The sequence below is a fragment of the Chelonia mydas genome, chromosome 26, assembly GCF_015237465.2.
Source record: "Chelonia mydas isolate rCheMyd1 chromosome 26, rCheMyd1.pri.v2, whole genome shotgun sequence".
In the NCBI taxonomy this organism is placed as follows: Eukaryota; Metazoa; Chordata; order Testudines; family Cheloniidae; genus Chelonia; species Chelonia mydas.
Window position 1 is genome coordinate 7,631,543 of NC_057859.1, and position 19,701 is coordinate 7,651,243.

At 44.7% G+C, this 19,701-nt stretch overlaps 1 protein-coding gene across 1 annotated transcript in view; it reads right to left on the minus strand.

The window, feature by feature from the left end:
- EBF2 (EBF transcription factor 2) overlaps window positions 1–19,701 on the minus strand; it is a 175,497-nt gene that overhangs the window by 144,189 nt on the left and 11,607 nt on the right. The window contains exon 6 of the mRNA XM_037886163.2: window positions 17,487–17,555. Within this exon, the coding sequence (XP_037742091.1) occupies window positions 17,487–17,555 (69 nt within the window). The remainder of the gene's footprint in view (window positions 1–17,486; window positions 17,556–19,701) is intronic.

A 19,701-nucleotide genomic window follows, 5' to 3' on the forward strand; every position in this document is an offset into this window, starting at 1 on the left:
TATATAGGGTGTGTGTGTGTGTGTGTGTGTGTGTGTGTGTGTATACACACACACCCACACCTATATAGATAGCTATACACACACTATATCTTTGCCCGTGCAACCTCAATTCAGCCCCCTTGTGGAGATCCATTATGATACAGTCTTTAACGACATGATCATACATTTTTTCTTCACAGAACCCCTGCCTCATTCAGTGCCTGTTGCTCTCGGTCTCCTTGCCCAGCCAAACCCAGTTCTTTCCCTCCTGTTCCTCATCTGATCTGCCTCGCTCCCACACCTTGCCAAGTTAGGATAGATTTTCACAGGAACAGCAAAAGGCACATCCTTGACCTAAGGCCACTCCCCTGCCAAATTTGAAGTCCTTGTTCCAAAGCATAGGGGCTCTGGAGCTTTACAAAGAAAAGGTCTCCAGGTATTTTTTTTTTTTTTAAAAACCACGGGCAAAACAACATCTTTTTCCCTCGCCTCTTTCTCGGAATTGGTGGAAATGGTTTTGACCGGTATTTTCCAAAAAGAATTCAGCCTGAGGCAGATACCCAGCATGGAAATGTTCAAATGGTTAAAGTCTGGCAAAGTTAAAAGAAACTGAAAATAAAGTCCTACAATGGGAAGTATTGGGTGCTTGAGAAGAGGTGGTGCTACCAGCTCCACTTATGACATTTTTGGAACAAATTTTTCAGAGTAGGTAGATTTTGAAAAGTAAATAGTAAAGAATTCTGTTAACAAATCAATACCTCGCTGTTTTGTACACCCCCAAACTGAACCTCCCAGATGCCCACTTTGTGTTCAAGTCTAAGGGGCAGATCCCCAGCTGATACAAATTGTCATAAAGCCAATAGAGGCATGACAGTTTAAACCAGCTTAGGATACGCCCCTTAAACTTCACCCGGCACAGTCTCAGAATCCCCTCTTTTGCACCCATCAGAGCTATTCTCAGGGCAGTTGGCTCTTGCTTGGCTTTGTTTTTGTCAAGTGGAGATACCCCACTCAACTGAAATACCATCCAACGTGTGAGTGTAGAAATGCTGGCCGTGTTAAGTGCAACACATTTATCTGAAGATGGTTTCAATTTTTGCTTACAAAACCAAAGCGGGTGGATAGCGACAGGAACGCAGAGAAACAATGTCAAAACCCCCCGCCACTGAAATGGTTAAGGTCACTGCTTCTGAAAGACAACCATGTTTTAGACAAGTTATCATGCAGGACCACCAGTCTGCTTGTGTTGCTTGGCTAAATAGTAAAAAACTGACAGTGATATTTTTGAAGGCACAGAAGTCAAGATAGAAAATGAGAGAACCAGATGTCTTGAAGGAATGCTGGGAAATGCTTAAGATAAAGGGCTTCCCCCCCCTTAACAAGAACATCCCAAAGGATCTTATGAAGCTCACTGTCAATAAATGACACTGACACAACATTATATATTTTTCCACCCTTCTTTTTAATTGAAGGATTTTGACTGACCAAACAAATCACATTTTTCAGCAGCTTTCTTAGGCATTACCCTGGTCAGATATTTGGTCAACATCAAATGGAATGTTGTTCTACACTGGAGTAGATGCAGCCCTACAATTTGAGAATACAATCCAAAAGGTGCAAAACACACACACACACACACACACACACACGAGGTTCTGTGAAAGGCCATAATTCAGCAAACTGGCCCTATTCAAGATAGCTTGAGCTTAAGTACCATTGAGTTCCATGCTTTCCTGAATCTGAATGGATTTAAAGAACATGTGGAGGGCTTTCCTCAATCAGGGCCTAAGCAAGTTGCAGAAGGCACTCAGGATCCTTGGAGGAGGCATGCCGTGACCCTGCAGAATGAGGTCCTTTAACCCTAACCCAGATAGACCCTTGGACTCTCACAGAACACGCTGAAGGCAACAGTGCCTGCTTTTATGGAGTAGTTTGCAGGGTGGGGCCCATTGCCAATGTTTTTGAGGGAAAATGTTTGTATGAAAAAATATTAAGAGAATTAACCTCATGACATAATTTAGAAACAAAGCGGTCGGATTTTTGTAACGCACTTGGTCAATAGCAAATAAGGGGCCAACGTTGTACAGCTTGCTTGAAGATGCTATGTAGTATTTCTAGACTTATATTTATGTATACTTTTGTAAAAGCTAACTTGTAGTATTATTTCACACTCTAAAAATCAACATACATTCAGCATTGCCAACTCCCATGATGTTTGGTGTTTTTCTCAAAGCCTCACCTCCTGCTGTCATGTGAATACATGAGAATTTTAGCTTTCATGTTTAAAAAAAACAAAAAACAACATTTCTAGGAGTCTTAGTTATGGAGACAAGCTTGAAAAACATGAGTCCTAAACAAAAAGGCAACAAAAAAGAACCCCAAATTTATAAAAATCTCCTGATTTTGAAGACAATCTCATAATTCTCTGGGTCCGGACTCATGATAATTGATCACTTGGGTTTGTCAATACTGCAGATTCTATTTCTTGGTATATTTAGATGGGTTCCCACTGAAGCCTACAACAAGGATCTTTTACCAAACCAAAATAATTTCTGTCTCCAATGTGCTGTCTGTTTACTTTTTGCACTTCTGTGTGACTAGTGAAAATAAACCTGTCTGTCTATTCATCTGCATCTCTGGTCTTTCATCTTTTGATCGTGGTGCACATTGTCTGCGGGGGAAATGTCTGCTAAACCCAAACAAAATACCCTGTAGCAACTCAATAAAAAAAAATCAGAACATTTTTCTTAATCTTAAAGTTTATTAGTTAAAAAATAGTGCCAGCTTTTTTCTTTTAGTCTAAACCATCTATCTGGGATTTATTTATATTACACTAGGATCTGGAGGAGGCCCTCTGCTATAATTGGGACCCCAGCGTATTAGGTGTTGTACCTGCACTTTTCAAGAAAAAGTTCCTGCCCTGAAGAGTTTACATTCTAAATAGAGAAGACAGACAGTCAGTGGGAGAAAGGAAGTGTTGTTATCCCTATTTTAGAGATGGTGAAACTAAGGAACAAAGTGATTAAGTAACCTGCCTGAAATCACACAAAGTTTGTGCTAAAGTCAGGACTTGAGCCTAGGTCTCATGAATCCCAATCTAACTGCCTTAGCCACGAGACCGTACCTTCCTCTCTAGGACACAGCTTCAGCAAAGCATTTAAGCACATGCTTAAGTTCCATTGAAGTCAGTGGAAATTAAGCAGGTGCATAAGTGCTTTGCTGAATCAGGGCCTAGATAAATGGCTTTTATCAACATAGTATCCGAGTGCACAACTGTGGCCCTTTAAAAATAATTAAATCCAGTTTGTATCTGGCACCGACACGCACTGCAGCAAGTCCGATTTCTTTATACAAGATTGGCTGGTGGCGTACTCACTTTGTATTGGCTTCCAACTCTATTATAATTACCCTCATTATGCCCCCTCTTTAAAAAAAACTTAATGGATGTTCCTCCAAGGTTGGCATTTTGAAAATGCATGCACGCATGTGTGGGTGGGTGGTTAATGCAAATACACTTTGCACAGTTGTGTTTTTGCGATGCAGCTCTTGGGTATGGAACCATAAGAGCAAGACAACTGTGTCTTTCCTTTCTTCTGCAGCCTTTTGCATAGAGCACCAAAGATCAAGACAAGGATCCAGACGGAAAATACGCTGGTGGAAAACTTTCCCCTGGAGAAAGCGAACAGACTAATGGGGAGCAAGCAAACACCTACAACCAGTCCGAAAATACAACTCCATGGTTGTAGTCAGCAATAACAGCGGAATGTGAAAAAGGCAGACATTACTGTTGGCGCAACCTGTGGATTAAGTGGGCTAGTTCTTTGAGGGGAGCATCAGTAACAAAAGGGAAGCAGAGCCTGGAATCTGAAAGGATTTATGGTAATTGACAAGATTGTTTTATTTTGCTGGGGATCCAGATTTCCAATGAGTTTTTTTTGTTTTGTTTTGTTTTGTTTTTTTTAAAGAGAAGAAACATCTTATTTATCACAGCACAGAGTTCACTGCCTTCATGCCAAAACCTGAGCTGCAGGGAACAGGGCTCATCCTTCCACAGGCTGCTGAGTTGGAGTCATTTCAGCCACTAAGCTCTCCAGACCCTAAGGGTACGAAGTTCTGATGAACTCCATGGCTGGACCTGCAGAGGTCACCTGCTCCGGCTCAGCCCATGGGCCTCATCTTCATGAGGAAATCTGACGGCACTCAGGCTTGCACAGTAAACGCTCAGGTTAGCCAACAAGATGCTGTCTGACCAGTGTAAGCAAGCACGAGTCACAGTCAGCAACAGCTCAGCTAGGTGTAGTTAAACCCCGAGACGAGCTGGGTTGCCCCTTCACTAGTGGACAGGATGCTGAACACAACTTGCCCTGGTCTACTCCAACCGGTCATGGTCAGCATCGTCCATTACCATCGTCATTTGTATGACAGCCGTGCCTAGCGGTGCCAACTGAGACCGGGGTCCCATTGTGCTTGGCAGACAGCCCCGACCTCAAAGAGCTTCTAGTTTAAATAAACAAGGCAGACAAAGGGTGGGTGGGGATGTGGGGACACAGAGAGGGGAGGGGACTTGCTCTAGGTCACACAGCAGAGCCAGACAGAGCCAAGAATAGAACCCAGGTCTCCTGACTCCCAGTGTGGCGTATCCATTAGACTACACTGTCCTCCTGGTCATTAAAAATTGTGTTTAAACTTAATTAAATTCCCTTTTGAAGACAAGGCTAATGGAAGACCAAAAACGATTTGTGATCACAATAGCTTAAACCTGTGGCCCTGGCTTTCTACCCTCCCTTGCCTCAGATTCCTTATCTTTTCTGTTCACAACTCCCTCCGTGCCCACATAAGAAAAGTGGTTTCTTGGGATGCTGCTGCACATGCTTATTGATTCCTGCTCCCTACTAGGAGCTTGATTCAAAAGGCCATTCAAGTCTTTTTCATTGTGTCTTTTCACCAACTTCAAAAGCTCTGAATCAGACCCTGGGGTACGCATGGCGTAAGAATATTGGCATCATGCATCTTCAGGCAGCTACAGAAACCTGAATCGAGAGAACAGTGAGAAACTTAGAGAAACAGTTGAAAAGCAGCAATCGAAGGGAGGGTGCCCTTGATCAGTTGAAGAAAGTCTCGCGCCATGCTCCCCAACACAGTCAAACCCCGCCCCCACCCCCCCCCCCGGCACCTTCCCCAACGGAGAAGGATCTCTCTCAAAACAAAAAACTCCACACACCTTGGAGTTCTGCCAACTGACGGCTAGGAAGCTGCACCTGATGTAACCTCTCTCTAGGCTGGATTTGCTTTCCTGTGAATAATTTCTTATGCACAGCAGCAATGAACCGCATTGACTGTGGCAGGCCTCGGTTTGCATTGTCACCCCTACCCTCCGCCACCCTGTACAGTTCTCTGCTGCCCCAGTTTTGCCTCTCTGTGTGCAATGCAAGAGTGGAGGGAGTGTTTATGAATGACTTAAGTTACCACTTCCCAGAGTCAAAAGAAAACTTTCTACCAGAAAGCAGAAGCAGCTAGAGTGAAATTTGTCCTCTTCATGCTGGTTGTGTCAGGCTGCTACTGGGAAGAAAATTGAAAGAGAGGGAGAGGAAGAGGGAAAGAGAGAGAGAGAGTTTCACCCCACACACACCAGCTGAAACACACATTTAAAAAAAAAAAAAAAAAACCACCTGGAGCTCAGAAGATTTCTTTTTTTATAATTAATAGTTTGCTTCTTTCTGTAGCTATCACTGGCATTCAGGAGCCAGGAGAGGGCATGGATGTTTGAAAAATAACTACTGGTCAAGATCCAGTGATTTTGGAGTCCCAGTTTGAGACACCTTAAAGAGGGTCTGGTTTTCAGAAAATGCTGCGGAGAACTGTTTGAAAAATTATCACAGGAAATTTTGAAAAAAGAAATAAAAATGCTTCCCCCAAATTCCCATGAAAATGTTTTTTTGACCAAAAATGAACCCCGCCCCGCCCCCCCCCCCCCCCGAATATATTATGGTTCTTGGCCTCTGGTTTTTCAGGTGAAAACCAAAAAACTTTACCCCAGATGAAAGCTTTTCTTACAACCCCCCCCCCCCGCCACAATTCAAAAAAATTCCCCCCACATTTCAACAAAAAATTTTCAATCAGTTCTAGTGCTAAGTATCTGCTCTCTGAAAATTAGGCCCATTGAAGATGTCTCAAGTGGGTTCCCTAATTTTTGGCTCGCAAAATCCTTAATCACTTTTGAAAAACCTTGGCCTGAATTATTTGCCCACCAACTTCTAGGTGGAAAAATAGGTAAACATAAGCCTGCTCCTACTGAAGTCAATTTCAACAAGGGCAGGATGGGGCTTGTAAGTGACGAGGTTAACAACGCACAGCCAGCAGCGTGGATTGTCGCTGTTCTGAAGGCATAAATATCCAATCCCTCCAGTAAAAGTAGTACCATTGTCTGGTGATAACAGCTTTCTGCCACCTCCTGGCGGGTGCTACAGACCTAAGGAGTTCACGAGAGGGGCAAAGCTGTGATTAAAAGCCACAACGTGGCGATAAGTCGCCACATTTAATAGCATTTGTAGGAGAAATACAAATTCATACGGAGAACAGCAGCCCTTCTTTGCCTAATTGGTTCACGGTTCCTGTGACTCAAATAAGCCAACTACTTAAAAACTACTCAAGAGCCACAGTAAAGAATGAAAATTATTGCTTCCTGTCATGACCAAATATTAAACACAGCACACACCTAATGACTATCACTCCCCAGGGAAGAAGCTTTATGAACAATAAAATCCCAGCAGACTTGCACTGTTTGGACTTAGAAGCCTCATTATAGGCTCACTGATCCAATACAATTTACAAGCTCAATGGACTCCACTTGATGTAAAAACCACCAAACATGGAGTTATAAATGGAACGCCCACAGAGAAATAAGCACCGGGTTCTTTAACTGGGAAGGAAATTAACAGAGGCAGAGCATGGGGGTGGGAAAAGAAGTGGGGTTTGGAAGAGAGAAACGCATTAGAGTTACAAAGGAAATAAGAGAAAGACATAATGGAAATTAGAGAGATGAGGTAGGTGCGGTATTTTTTTTTATTGGACCAGCTTCTGTTGGTGAAAGAGAGAAACTTCCAAGCTTACACAGCTAGAGATTTGAGTAAGTGTGAAACCTTGTCTCTTTCACCACCGGAGATTGGTCCGGCAACAAAATATTACTTTGTGTGACCTGAGTTTAATTCCATGCTCTGCCACAGGTGTCCTGTGTGACCTTGGGCAAGTCACTTAGGCCCAGATCCTGAAACTAATGGAAGTTAGCAGCCTAAATACTTTTGAGGATCTGGGCCTTAGTCTCTTTGTTCCTCAGTTTCCCATCTGTAGATTTGAGAGAATAGCACTTCCCTGCCTCACAGGGATACAGAGGATAAATACTTTACAGATTCTGAGGCAGTCAGATACTGCACTACTCAGTGCCAATACAAGTATCACATATGGAATGAGAGACTGATTCTAAGTCTATCAATAAGAGTCTTCTAGAAACCAGTGGACTTTGGATCAGGCACTGAATAAGAGAAAGGGAGGAAACAGACCCCACTTGTCAAAAGGGAGGCCTTCAGGAATGACATACAAGGGGAATGAAGCAAACTTAGCCTACAGGGGCAGGAATTGGGGGCGTATAGAGGATGGGGATTACAAGGGAGCCCACCAGGAATAACAGGGTGTTGAAAGATGCTACGACCAAGGGAGGGATTATAGAGAAACAAAAAGGTGTCAACGGGAATCAGGAGACTGCCATGAAGAGCAAGATTGTGGGACAAGAGGGGACAAGTCCATAAAACAGGGTCTAGACAGAGGATAAAGGTAGGAGGATGAAAAGGCGCCAAGGATCAGGGAAGCATTTAGGGTCAGGTATATGCAGAGGAAGCGTACTCTAGGGTAGCCATGTCAGACCATGGACGAGTGTCTAACATGGCTCTCCACCCTCCACTGCTGAACTCCCACCCCCCCAGCGTGGGTGGGGCCAATGAGTTGGATACGCGTTTTGGCAAAGCACAGCCGGAAACCAGGTAGGTTTGATTACTGGCTCATCTGTTCTCTCCATACCCAGAACTGTCTCTCTGAATTATTAAACCCACTAGGCAAAAAATAACAGCCACCCTCCTCTCCCGCGCACACAGAATTTTGGCTCATGGGAAACTCCATTCCAATTTCAGTTTGTGTGTCCATGGCGGGAGGAGGGATTCAACCCCTCTGGGTTTCAGTGAGAGTCATGAAACCAACAGACCCCAAGAGTGTAATGCACGGTTTCCCTCGGAGAACTGCATTCAGGTCAAATGTGCTCATGTAACAACATGCCCACAGGGTCAGCTAGCAGAATTTGAACCCGGGACCCATCAGCACCAAAGCACAGATCTCACATGCTGGGAGACATAGCACACTACTGGCCCTGGGAGGATCAGCCACAGAGGGGAATGCACCCCACTTCCCAAGTGCATTACACACCCAAATGCATGCAGCCTGGTGGGAAGCCAGCTCTGCCACATAACTGGCTCCAGCATATGCTTCTTCCATTCCCCCGCCCCCCTAAACTCACTGGTTCTAATGGCTCGTCATACTGTTGTCTCCTTAAGCCCTTCCCTTTGGTCCAGTTGAGATCCTTTATTATTAGCTGCTCCCAGGGCATTCAACCCCTTTACTTGACGTTTACACTGGCCTTGGGGCTTAGACTAGGTGAAATCCTCCCCTGCCCATTTAAGTCAATGGTAAAACTCCCATCGACTTCAGTGAGGCCAGGATCTCACTCACTGCTTAGGCAAGATCAGAGCTCTGAGCGGGCCAATCAGGAATCTAACATGGGGTTAACCAGGCAGCAATGCTCTTTATCTGGGTTAGAGCAGAGAGAGTCTAACCAGGTTGGACTCCATCCACGCTGGTTGTCCAAATTGTGCTGCAGCATCATTGGATCTTATCGGATCACACAGTTGCTCAAGTCCTTTGGGACTTGTTCTCATTAGATTTATTTTCTTAAGTGGTAGCAGTTGTCAGCACTGATGGGAAACTTTTAAGAAGAAATAAAGTTTAGCACAGGCATACAGCCTTGGACTGCCTGAAATTCTGGGGCCTTAACCTCCCCTGGCTGACCGCAAATGGAGTTATGTGAATTTACACCAGTTGAGGCTCTGACCCATTGTATTTTGCTGACACCACCTCCAGAAATAATCCTGGACCCATCTCCCCCTCCTACTCCTGCTTCCTACCTCTTACCCCATCTGACCCAAAAATCATTACCGCAGGACAGCATCACACTGAGAGTGCATCTACCTTCCCTTTCTTCTTCTCTCTCGGTACTTATATGCCTCCTATCAAGGGCACCAGAACAGGGCAGGGGACCAAGGAGCATCGCACCGTCACTTTTAAAAGTGGGAGGGCTATGCCCTTCCACTTTTTACCTGCCTTAAAGGTGAGCAATGGAGGGAGGGGGCGGAGTCTCGGGGAGGGGCAGAGCTGGGGTGAGGGAGGCCATGGTTCAAGCACCTGTCACCCCCCCACTTCAAGGGAGTTTCCAGCAGTCCTGGCTCCTAACTCTATAGCGTCCAAGGACCTCGGACTCTTTACTGTATTTATCATCGTCACAACCACCCCTGTGAGGCAGGACAGTGCTATTATCCCCATTGTACAGATGGGGAAGTGAGGCACAGAGGGGCTCACAGGAAGTCGGTGGTGGAGCAGGGAATTGAATCTGGGTCTCCCAAGTCTCAGGCTTGCACCCTAACCACTGGACCATCCTTCCCTTTTTTTCTGGCATGTGCATTCAAGGAGATTCTTACACTCCTTTTGACTCAGCTCCCTGGCAAATCTGTTGTCTAGTCACATACAAACTGATTAAGTGAGATGCTGAAACCAGAAGCTGAAGCGTTCCAAAAAACTTGGGCTTGTTTTTGGAGTTTTTTTGTGGGGTTGTTGGGCTTTTTGAAGGGACTAAGAAACCACTTGTCAAATGGCTGGGTTAGTGCATTCCAACTTACTGATTTCTCGCAAACATCCAATCTACTAAAAAATTCATAAGGAGACAGATGGCACAACAGCAGCTCTTTGCAGGAGTGCCGCGTTTAGCAGCAAACAAAGAACTTTGACTGCCTAGGACAAGTGCAGAGATCACTGCAGGCCTCGGAGGGGTGGAGGGGATAGCTGGAGGGGGACTGCAGGGAGCAGCAGAGAGCTGTCCCCGCTTTACTCTCATAACTTCTCTCCACAGCAGCAGCAGCTTCAGAGAGTCATTTACGTCACCCCGGCAGCTTCACAAGGAGCGGGGAAATGAACAGAATTAAAAGAGGCCCAAATAGAACAACTCCAGATCGACCAAGTATTGAGAATTGCTGCTCAAAGAGACGTATGGAAAAAAAATAATAGAATTTATATACCAAGATCTCAAAGCACTTCACAAGATGGGTAATTACCACCCCATTTTACACAAAAGTGAAACTGAGGCATGGATAGTTAAGTGACTTGACTAAGGTTACACAGCAAGTGCGTAGCGTAACTGGGAACATTCAGGTCTTCCATCCCCCACTAACGACTAGAACATATTGCGTCCTCATCCATTTCTGCTTCACATGGCAGGAAAAACAATCAACATCATTAAAAGCAGAAAAATTCAAAGGGAAGCCTCCAGATATTTCGAGCCAGTGAGTATTCTTCCGCCGGACGAGCGTGCAATCTAAAAAACACATGTACGAATCACAGCTGTCACTTGGGTTGCAGCACGACATGGCGTACCGCAACCCCTCTCCTACGCTGGCATATCAAACCCAGCACGTCAACACGCTACACCGACACTGCAGGGGCGCATTCATAATAGCTGTATCTGGCAGCGACTGTCTTGCCTGAAGTGACTTGCAGTGGTTGTGAAATGTGCCAGACAGCCCTAGAGACTTCAGCCCTCCGTGCAGCCAGACAGCAGCGATGGCATGGGTAGCAGCAAGGCAAACTGCATCCCCACTGCCCCCATCTCTGCTGAGAAGGGACGAACCACACACCCCCCTCACCCCCAGGGTGAAAGAATGTAATTCAGTCTCTTTGGCTTCTCTGCAGAGATGCTAACAAGTGCTGATGGTTTGGGGGCTTTTTTTTTTTTATTTGCCTGGCAAATGGCTGAAGATCTGCAGTGTGTGTCAGTGGACCAATTCTGTGGTGCACCACCGACTGCGATTACAGTGCCAGATACTCCATGGCTATAAACCAGCATAGCTCCACTTGCCTCAGTTAAGGATCATCTCGCTTGCCTTCTTTTGCAGCAGTTCAGTGCATCTCTAAACCAAGTTAATATTCCCCACCTCACCGCTCACTCAAATCCTGTTCCTCTCTTGTATCCCCGGGATTATCAGTGCTTCCCTATTGAGCCCAAATGTGCATTAGGCTCTTTCCAGAACAATCCCCACTTCCACCGTGGGAATTGAACCCAGGATCCCTCTGCCGCCTGAGCTAGTTCTAGTAGCTCAAAGACAATAGTGGACTCAAACTGCTCTATGGTCCACAGAGAGCCCTCTGTAAGGACAGGTAATATTTATAGTTCAGTACACCCAGAAGACACAAGTGAGATCAGGGCCTCATTGCGCTAGGCGCTGCACTAAACAGTACATGTAGTAAGGGACAGTCCCAACATCTAATAGACAAGGCAGAGCAAGGAGAGGAGAAAGAAAGCATCATCATCTCTATTCTGTAGTGGGGGATCTGAGCAACTTGCCCCAGGTCACACAGGGAGTCTGTGGTAGAGCAATGGCTAGAACCCAGATCTCTCGAGTCCCAGCCCAATGCTTGACCTACAAGTCCGGTTTTCTTTTTCAGTTACCCTTCAGGCTCTGAAAAATAACCAGACTCGGTGACATCTAGGATACAGACCACACAAGCCACCGCTGCCACTCGCGAAGTTTCAATTGCAAGAGGAAGGCTTTATAATTTTCCAGAGATCTGCCTCAAGAATTCCTGCACCGTTTTACTGTCATCCCGCATTTCCTTCAGCATATGAGAAAATCTTTGTCTCGGAGGCAACACTCCACATTCCAGAGGCTGCCAAACATTGCAACAGCACTGAGTGTCATTTCAGCCACGGGAAAGACTCCAACTTGGCTTTGGCGGAACATGATAATTTTGCAGAGTCCTTAATACTACCAAGATCCTAGATGATAACTTAAAAAATAAACCAAGAGGGAGGATCCAATGGAGGCTACAACCATTCAGGGACTGTTCTGGACTGTGTCGGGATGTAGAATTAAAGCATGAACATACTGAAACCAGGGGAGCTATGTCTGTTTACACTAGTTGGAGATCTGACCCACTCTGCATACATCAAGCTGCAATAGCAGGATTTAGGATAGCAAGATTTCTCATTACAAGTACAGTATAAATTTTGCATTAATGATAGCTATGGGTCAGATTGTGATCACAGTTAAACCGGTGTAAATCTGTTGTGCTTCCATTCGAGTCAAGGAAGCGTCTTCAAATTGGAACCAGGGTGAGTGAGATCAGAATCTGGCCCACCGAGAGAGGGGGAAAAAAACTCAGAGGGGAAACGTACTGACTTTGTTCCAAAAACTCCCCCTGTACACAATATTCCAGACACCGGGAAATGGACACTGTACAGTCGGATCAAATCCTGAATGACACAGCAACAACCGCGAGCGAGAAGGCTTTTCACCACTGGGAGAGCACAGCCCAAGTGAGACTCACCCAACCAACATCCTGCTGACAACATTATCCGTGTGCTAAGGAGCAAACACATAAAGCTATGAGTTAGGGGAAGCACTGGGGGGGAAGAGTCTTCCTGTGAATAACAGCTCTGCACACCTGCCTGCTCCCAAAACCGCAACAACTCTTCAGTGTTTTGCTGACTAAGTGATTTCCGCTGGTAAGGCTGGAATGAGTCTTTAGGGGGATTCTGCATCAGCATTCGCTTGGAGGGGTGTGGACCATGTAAGGCAACTTACAGATAGTTACCCAGGGAGATGGCTGGATGGCGAATGCAAGCAAGGCAACATTCATGCTCCAATTCCAATAGCAAAACATCAGTTTCCAAGATTGAGAAGAAAATAATTACTAGGTCCTTCGGATGTAAATCGAGTCCCCAGAGCAAAGGTTACAGCAGAAATGGGTTTTTTCAGCATAAGGATTTTTGGACTTTGTTCAGGGCTGCCTGATGTTATTTTCCCCACTGAACTGTTTCCCCCTTTTTCAATATAAACACAAGATGCCCACGATTCAGCCACAAAAGTCATCCAGTTGTCACTGCACAGCACCCCTCGGGGGGGAATTTACAACGTGCCAGGCTACGAGTGCAGGCAAAAGGCAAAAAATAATTAAAGGGGTGAAAGGTGCGTTCTTCAGCTCAAAGGATGGGATGTAACATCCTAAAATACTCACAGCAAACACAAAGGGTCCAGATCCTCAGCTGACATAAACTGGCGTCATTCCAATAGAGTTGCACTGATTCGTGCCAGCTGAAGATCGGGGCCAAGAATTCAGCCTCTTGGCTGAATCTGAGTGCATGGTCAGATTAATATGTTGTCAGATGGGAGAGCGTAACCTGCTTCGGCACGGGAAGAGACTTTGGGCTAGTTGCTCCAAGCACTCTTAAATTAGCATCCTCTACGTTTAGTTGGGTCTTAGTCTTAGCTACACTAACTACCACAATGACTGGGGAAGCTGCTTGAGACAAAAGGGCACCCCAACATGTCTTTAGTTGTGGATGCACTGTGAATACAAACAATAAATAGATGGGACTAAGAAGTGTTTGGTTTCTTCCCAGTCTTTTGCTGTGAGCAGCATGTTTTGGTCCCTTCTGTGCTGCAAGATGGAATCCGGTTTTAGCCATGTTACAATCAGGCCCCCTACCATGGTAGGGATTACAATGGACATGGGCCTTCCCAAGTGCCAATCACCGTTTTCTCACAAACCCTTGCAGCAACAGTAATGCATATGATTGAATGAGGCAGAAAGGGAATGCCAGCGCATCGTATTCAATCCAGCCAGTCCCTTGGTGATCTCCGTTTTCCTTCCCTTCTAAATGGAAGACTCTAGCTGTCTCTCACTTCTCTCACAGATTCATTCTGGACATGGGTCAGCTGAACATCAAGCTTTCTTCAGTGTCCCCTCTTTCTTCCTCTCTCTAGGCCTGATCCTGCTGTCCTGGCTCAAGGACAAGACTAACATTAACTGCTACGAAAAGAAAGGAATCTCCCCCCCCGCACCCCTGCCCATATTCAAGGCTGCAGAATCCAGGCCTATCTACGTGGCATCAGTGTCAGAGGATTCAGTTACCGCAGCTTGGGTTTTCTCAACAGCCTAACAGAGGTTGGCACCCAGCTCCCACTTCACTTCCTCAGGCTCCTTGGAAAACCCCAGACAAGAGGATGAGCTCCAGGCCTGGTTCGATCTTGCATTGCACACTGAACGAAACTGTGTTTCACCCAGTGACCCTGAATTGGGCTAAAATAAGAGACTTCAGCACATTTCTGGGCCATATTAAAGCACTGATCGGTCCTACCTGCCCTGCAGAAGAGAATGATGTCATGTGGTAAGTGCGTTCCCCCTACGAGTCAGCACCCCGCTGACAGCAAAGATCTCTGTCATCATGCCTGCAATTTATTTATCTTTTTAAGTGTACATGGAACTTCAGCTGCTTTCAGTCCAGAGCTACAGTTACCTTCAAGTATGTGATATTCACTCCTAGGGTGACCAGATGTCCCGATTATACAGGGACAGTGCCGATTTTGGGGGCTTTTTCTTATATAGGTACCTATTACCCTCCAGTTCCTGACCCGATTTTTCACACTTGCTATCTGGTCATCCTATTCACTCAACAAATAAATGTTACTTTTCACCACGGTTGTTACATTGTAACGTCTCGATCTCCATATTTCAATATTGCTTCAACCTGTGGCAGAGCTCTCTCTGAGAAGAGTTTTAAAGTTAATATTTTTAAGTTAAAACAATAAGTAAATACAGGAAGCCAACATTAAACACACACGTCATTATTTAGACGAACAATTAAAAACCCTCTGTTCAAATACACACCCACACAAATACCCATCAGCATGTTGGACCGTGGAGGAATGTGATCTGCCTTTCAGAAGTGATATTTTACCTGGTGCAGAATGGCTAGTTGTAGCAGTTTGCTTTCTACCAACAAGCAATGTAAAATCCCCTAAAATAATTAGAATCCAGCTTCTCAGATGATTCCAGAAACACATACTACTCTCTAACATACAAGCATTTGTGGGGAGGTCAGAGGGGATCATTCATTGGCTGTACTTTGTTTGATTAGTTTGAAAATCCTAAAAGGGCTTTCATTGCTTATGAAAGGTGCCGGATTGCCAGACTCTGGAAATTAAATTCTGTTTATCCACAGAATAGGTGTATCATAGGTAGTATTATTCTATTTACATTATAGTATCACTTAGGTTAAGCCTGTCCTGGCCCTGGCAAGCTCATAATCCATATGGACAAAACAGACAAAGGGTGGGAGGGAAAACAGATGCCAGAGAGGTGAGCGATTTGCCCAAGGTCACACTGCAGGTCAGGGGCAGAGCTGGGAAAAGAACTCAGGTTCCCAGATTCTCAGTCCAGTGCCCTGCTCACGAGCCCACACTGCTCCCCTAATGGCAGGGCATCCTCCACCAGCACTGCTCCAGCCCTGATCTGGAGGACGGCCTTTAAAAAGACAAGAACAAACTGTTTCAGCTAAGTAGTGCATCTAATCCCCTCTACCTGATTTGTGTCTATTTGGCAAAAGGTCCCCCTCATGGTTGCCAGAAAGAGGAACGAGCTTCATATGAAACAGTCGACAGAGATCTGGAACATACTCCCATGGAGCTGGTGGGAATCATCTTTGTTACAGCTAGGGCCCTGTGTTGTCATTAACATGTGGCAGAATTCTCACCAATGAAGGTGACTGTGGTGAAAGGACTTTATGACACTTAATATTTTCAAAGATCCCTCAGAAATTAAGTATTGCCAAGGCTGGGTTCGGAAGAAAAGCCCTGGGCTGTCTATAAAATAATAGTTTCCCTTCCATAGCATTGTACGTTCACAGATCTCAAATCACTTTAAGCAGCATAATTCCTGTTTTACAGATGGGGAAACTGAAGCACACAGAGGGAAAGTACCTTGCCCAAGATCAAACAGAGAGTCTGAGGCAGAATCAGGAATAGGACCTAGATTTTCTGACTCCTCACCCAGTGCACCATGTTGTCTCCCCAGCTGCAATGGGCAAACCTCAAGATGTTCAGACTTGAGGTTGGATAATTCTCAGATACAGACTCAAACCAGACCTCAAGTCAGCCAAATATGGGCTAGAAATTGTGCAGACAAACTTAATATGACATGTCCAGCACTTCTTTTTCTAGCCAGAATACTGTGGTTCTTTGGCATTTCTATCTTTGGTCTCAGCCACAAGCTGAAAGTGCGAAGATAAAGACAAAGAAAAAAAAAAAACAGCTAAAAAAATTCAGAGCCTCCAAAAAGGATTAGGATCAAATTGACTAGTAACAATTTGAGGGAAGGGAATTATAGATACTTATTCAAACTAATTTGACCATTCTTAAATCCAAGTATAAATGTAGATGATATGTAGATATCCTAATAATGTATAATAGATACACTGAATATAGGCGTAACAAAGGAACAAAGAAATTGGACTCATGGTCCATCTACTCCAGTTATGGCCAATACCACTGAAGAAAAACCCCTGCAATAGATAACTATAGAAAAACCTGTCCCAAGGAAAGGTTTCTTCCTGACCCCCGATATCGAGACAGAAGCATTTGCCTTGAAGCATGAGGTCTTAAGATCTCTCTACATAAAGCACTCAAGTTGTGTATTTTTTAGTATTTACTAAAAGAATGCTGCATACTTCTTGTTATCCCCTTTTATATCCTGCTAAGCTCTTGGCCTCGGTATCTTGTATCAATGAATTCCACAGGCTAATTGCAGGCAGTGCAAAAAAAATTTCCTTTTCTATCAGTTTCGAATTTGCCTCCTTACATTTTCACTGAATACACACACACTTCCCCCCTCAGAAACTGAAGGCCAAGAAATATGTGAAATGGATGTTCTGCATAAGACGTATGGTAATCCCAAAACCATGCATTTAAAACCTGGATCATGTGTTTCCCAAAAAAGCCGCAAATACAACATCATTATTTTGTTAAGGAATTTTAATGAAACTGCCAGGTTACTTGAAACTGTATCTATTCCAGCGATCCAGCTGGCTCCCATCCCAGGTGAATAGACAGTATTCAGAGACTTACCATGCACAGCATACTTGGTCAAATTTAAATTGGTAGATGTAGGACAGCATTAAAATAAAAAAATTCCACCAAGGGAAGCCCAGCTTTTCTGAAAATAACTAGCTCTAAGGCTAGCCCTTTAGGATCGTACAGCAAAGACATCACAGGAGAGAGACAGACCCGTGGCTGTCTCCAAGCAAACCCAGCTGTTTGGTTTGGTTTGTTGGGTGATGTGGAAGAGAGCGCTTTATTTCCTACCTGTCGATGATCACAGGATCCGAGGGAGTCTCGTTTCTGTTGCCGCAACTTTTCTTTTCACAGCACCGGCTGGAGCGGGGAAGAAACCAAAATGAGAGGATTTCTGTGAGTATTAACGGCAAAGCAACGAACTCTAAGCCTTGCTCAGCTGAACTAAAGGCATTGTGGACGTTTAAGTGGTACCCAGAAAATTCTAACTGGGATTTTCAAAAGGGGTCTCAGGGAGGTGCCCAACTCCCCTTTAACGTCAACGAGATTTAGACACTCGGCTCCCCTTAGTCTCCTTTGAAAAATCTCAGCCCAAAGGAAAAGCAATATGGTCACATTTTATATTAAGGCTCCATTTATAAATGTTTAACAGATGTTGTAAGCATGTAACAGACATGAGCAGCATGCGTTCTAGACGGTTATAAGCCCACCAGTAAAAGGTGTCATAGCCGATGACAAGCCATGTTTATAAGCAACCTACTAACTTGTTGGACGCCGTAATAATTGATTGACCATTTATTCCACATCTGTTAACCCTATTTATAAATGGGAATGTAATATAAAGTTTATACAGTGTGGTCAGCAATATGATGGCATAGAAATTGTACACATCAGCCTCTCTCTGATGAGCATGCAATGTAATTTGCACCCCGTTTACCAACAGACAAGTCCTCTCTCCCATGGGTATGTCTAGGGCTTTACAAGCATAAGCAAGATAGAATCATAGAATCATAGAATATCAGGGTTGGAAGGGACCGCAGGAGGTCATCTAGTCCAAACCCCTGCTCAAAGCAGGACCAATCCCCAATTAAATCATCCCAGCCAAGGCTTTGTCAAGCCTGACCTTAAATGATAACAAGGTCCCTGCCCCAAAGGGATATAATAATTAAAGTACGGCATAGGGACTTTATTTAAAATTTACACACACACACACACTATGTGTGTGCACGTAAGCTTGCGTACGTACATACAGGCACGCATATATATCCTGCGAGAGCGCGGCTGCCCGCGTCTGGGAGGTAACGGAGCACTCAACTCTCATTGCTGTCCGTGCAGATGGGGCACTCGGCACCAGTTCAGGACCTTTGTACGTGCCCGTTCTGTTTGAAAACCAAAGGAACTAGACCCATTTATGCCAACTAAAGAGGTGGTCGCTTGACACATACATTGGTGGGAGGAGGCGGGAAGGGCTTGCTATCGCTACATTATAAAAACTTCTCATAGCAACGGTGTGCAAGCCCATCAGACGTGTTAAGAGAATCCTGATGCTGTGGTAAATCAAACAGCTCCATTTGACACAACCAGGATGTTAGTGGAGGGAAACAATATTTATCAGCAAAACGGCTGAACATTTAAGCACACTGTATCAAAATTCCCTTCTGCCCCCACCGCCAGTGGGTCAGCTTCAGTTACGCCCGCATCAATCCAAGCAGTTGGTCCCATCGCCTTTTTGTGAAGTTATTTGGATTTACACCAACGTAACCGAGAGCTGAATTTGGCCCAGACTGTGTCGTTTTATGTGCAGTGGTTTTGAGGGGGCCGAATGCATTTTCAAAATTCCTAGTTAGCCTAAATTCAGCTGCTTTCCACAGGGAATTGCTCTGACCAGAGGAAAAACAGATAAAAATGCATGAATGAGTCCAAGGCTATACAATATGAAGGATTAACTCTTTTGAAGTCAATAATACTCAGATATACAATGCTTAAAATATAAACATGGACATAAAACTTCCCACCTCAGAGCTATTAAGCATTTTAAGTACATGCATTCAATCAGCAAGCTGTAGCATGACAGGAACTGCCTGGCTTTCCCTTTGTGAGTTTACAGGGCCCAGCAAGATGGGATGCAACAAGCAGATCTCTTTCATTAGCAGTTCTAACGTGAGCTATTTTGACACTTTTTGTATTCCTTTGCCTCAATCTCAGTTATCCATTGAGTCCATCCCTTTAAAAATAAGGGATTCACAAGATATTTGAGAATCCCTGGGGTAGGTACTTATTTGGTGTAAACTGTCAGAGCTCCATTGACTTCAGTGAAGCTACAAGAATTGACAACCACTGAGACTCTCTCTTCCCCTCGTCACTCCCATGTCTAACTTCTTTTTGAGTGCACCTTGGATAAATTTCACCGCCCGTTGGCCATTTAGACAAAGTTTCATACTTTGGTAACAAAAATCAAAGATTTCAGATTTTCTATTCTAAAGAAAAAATAAACAGAACCCCCTCA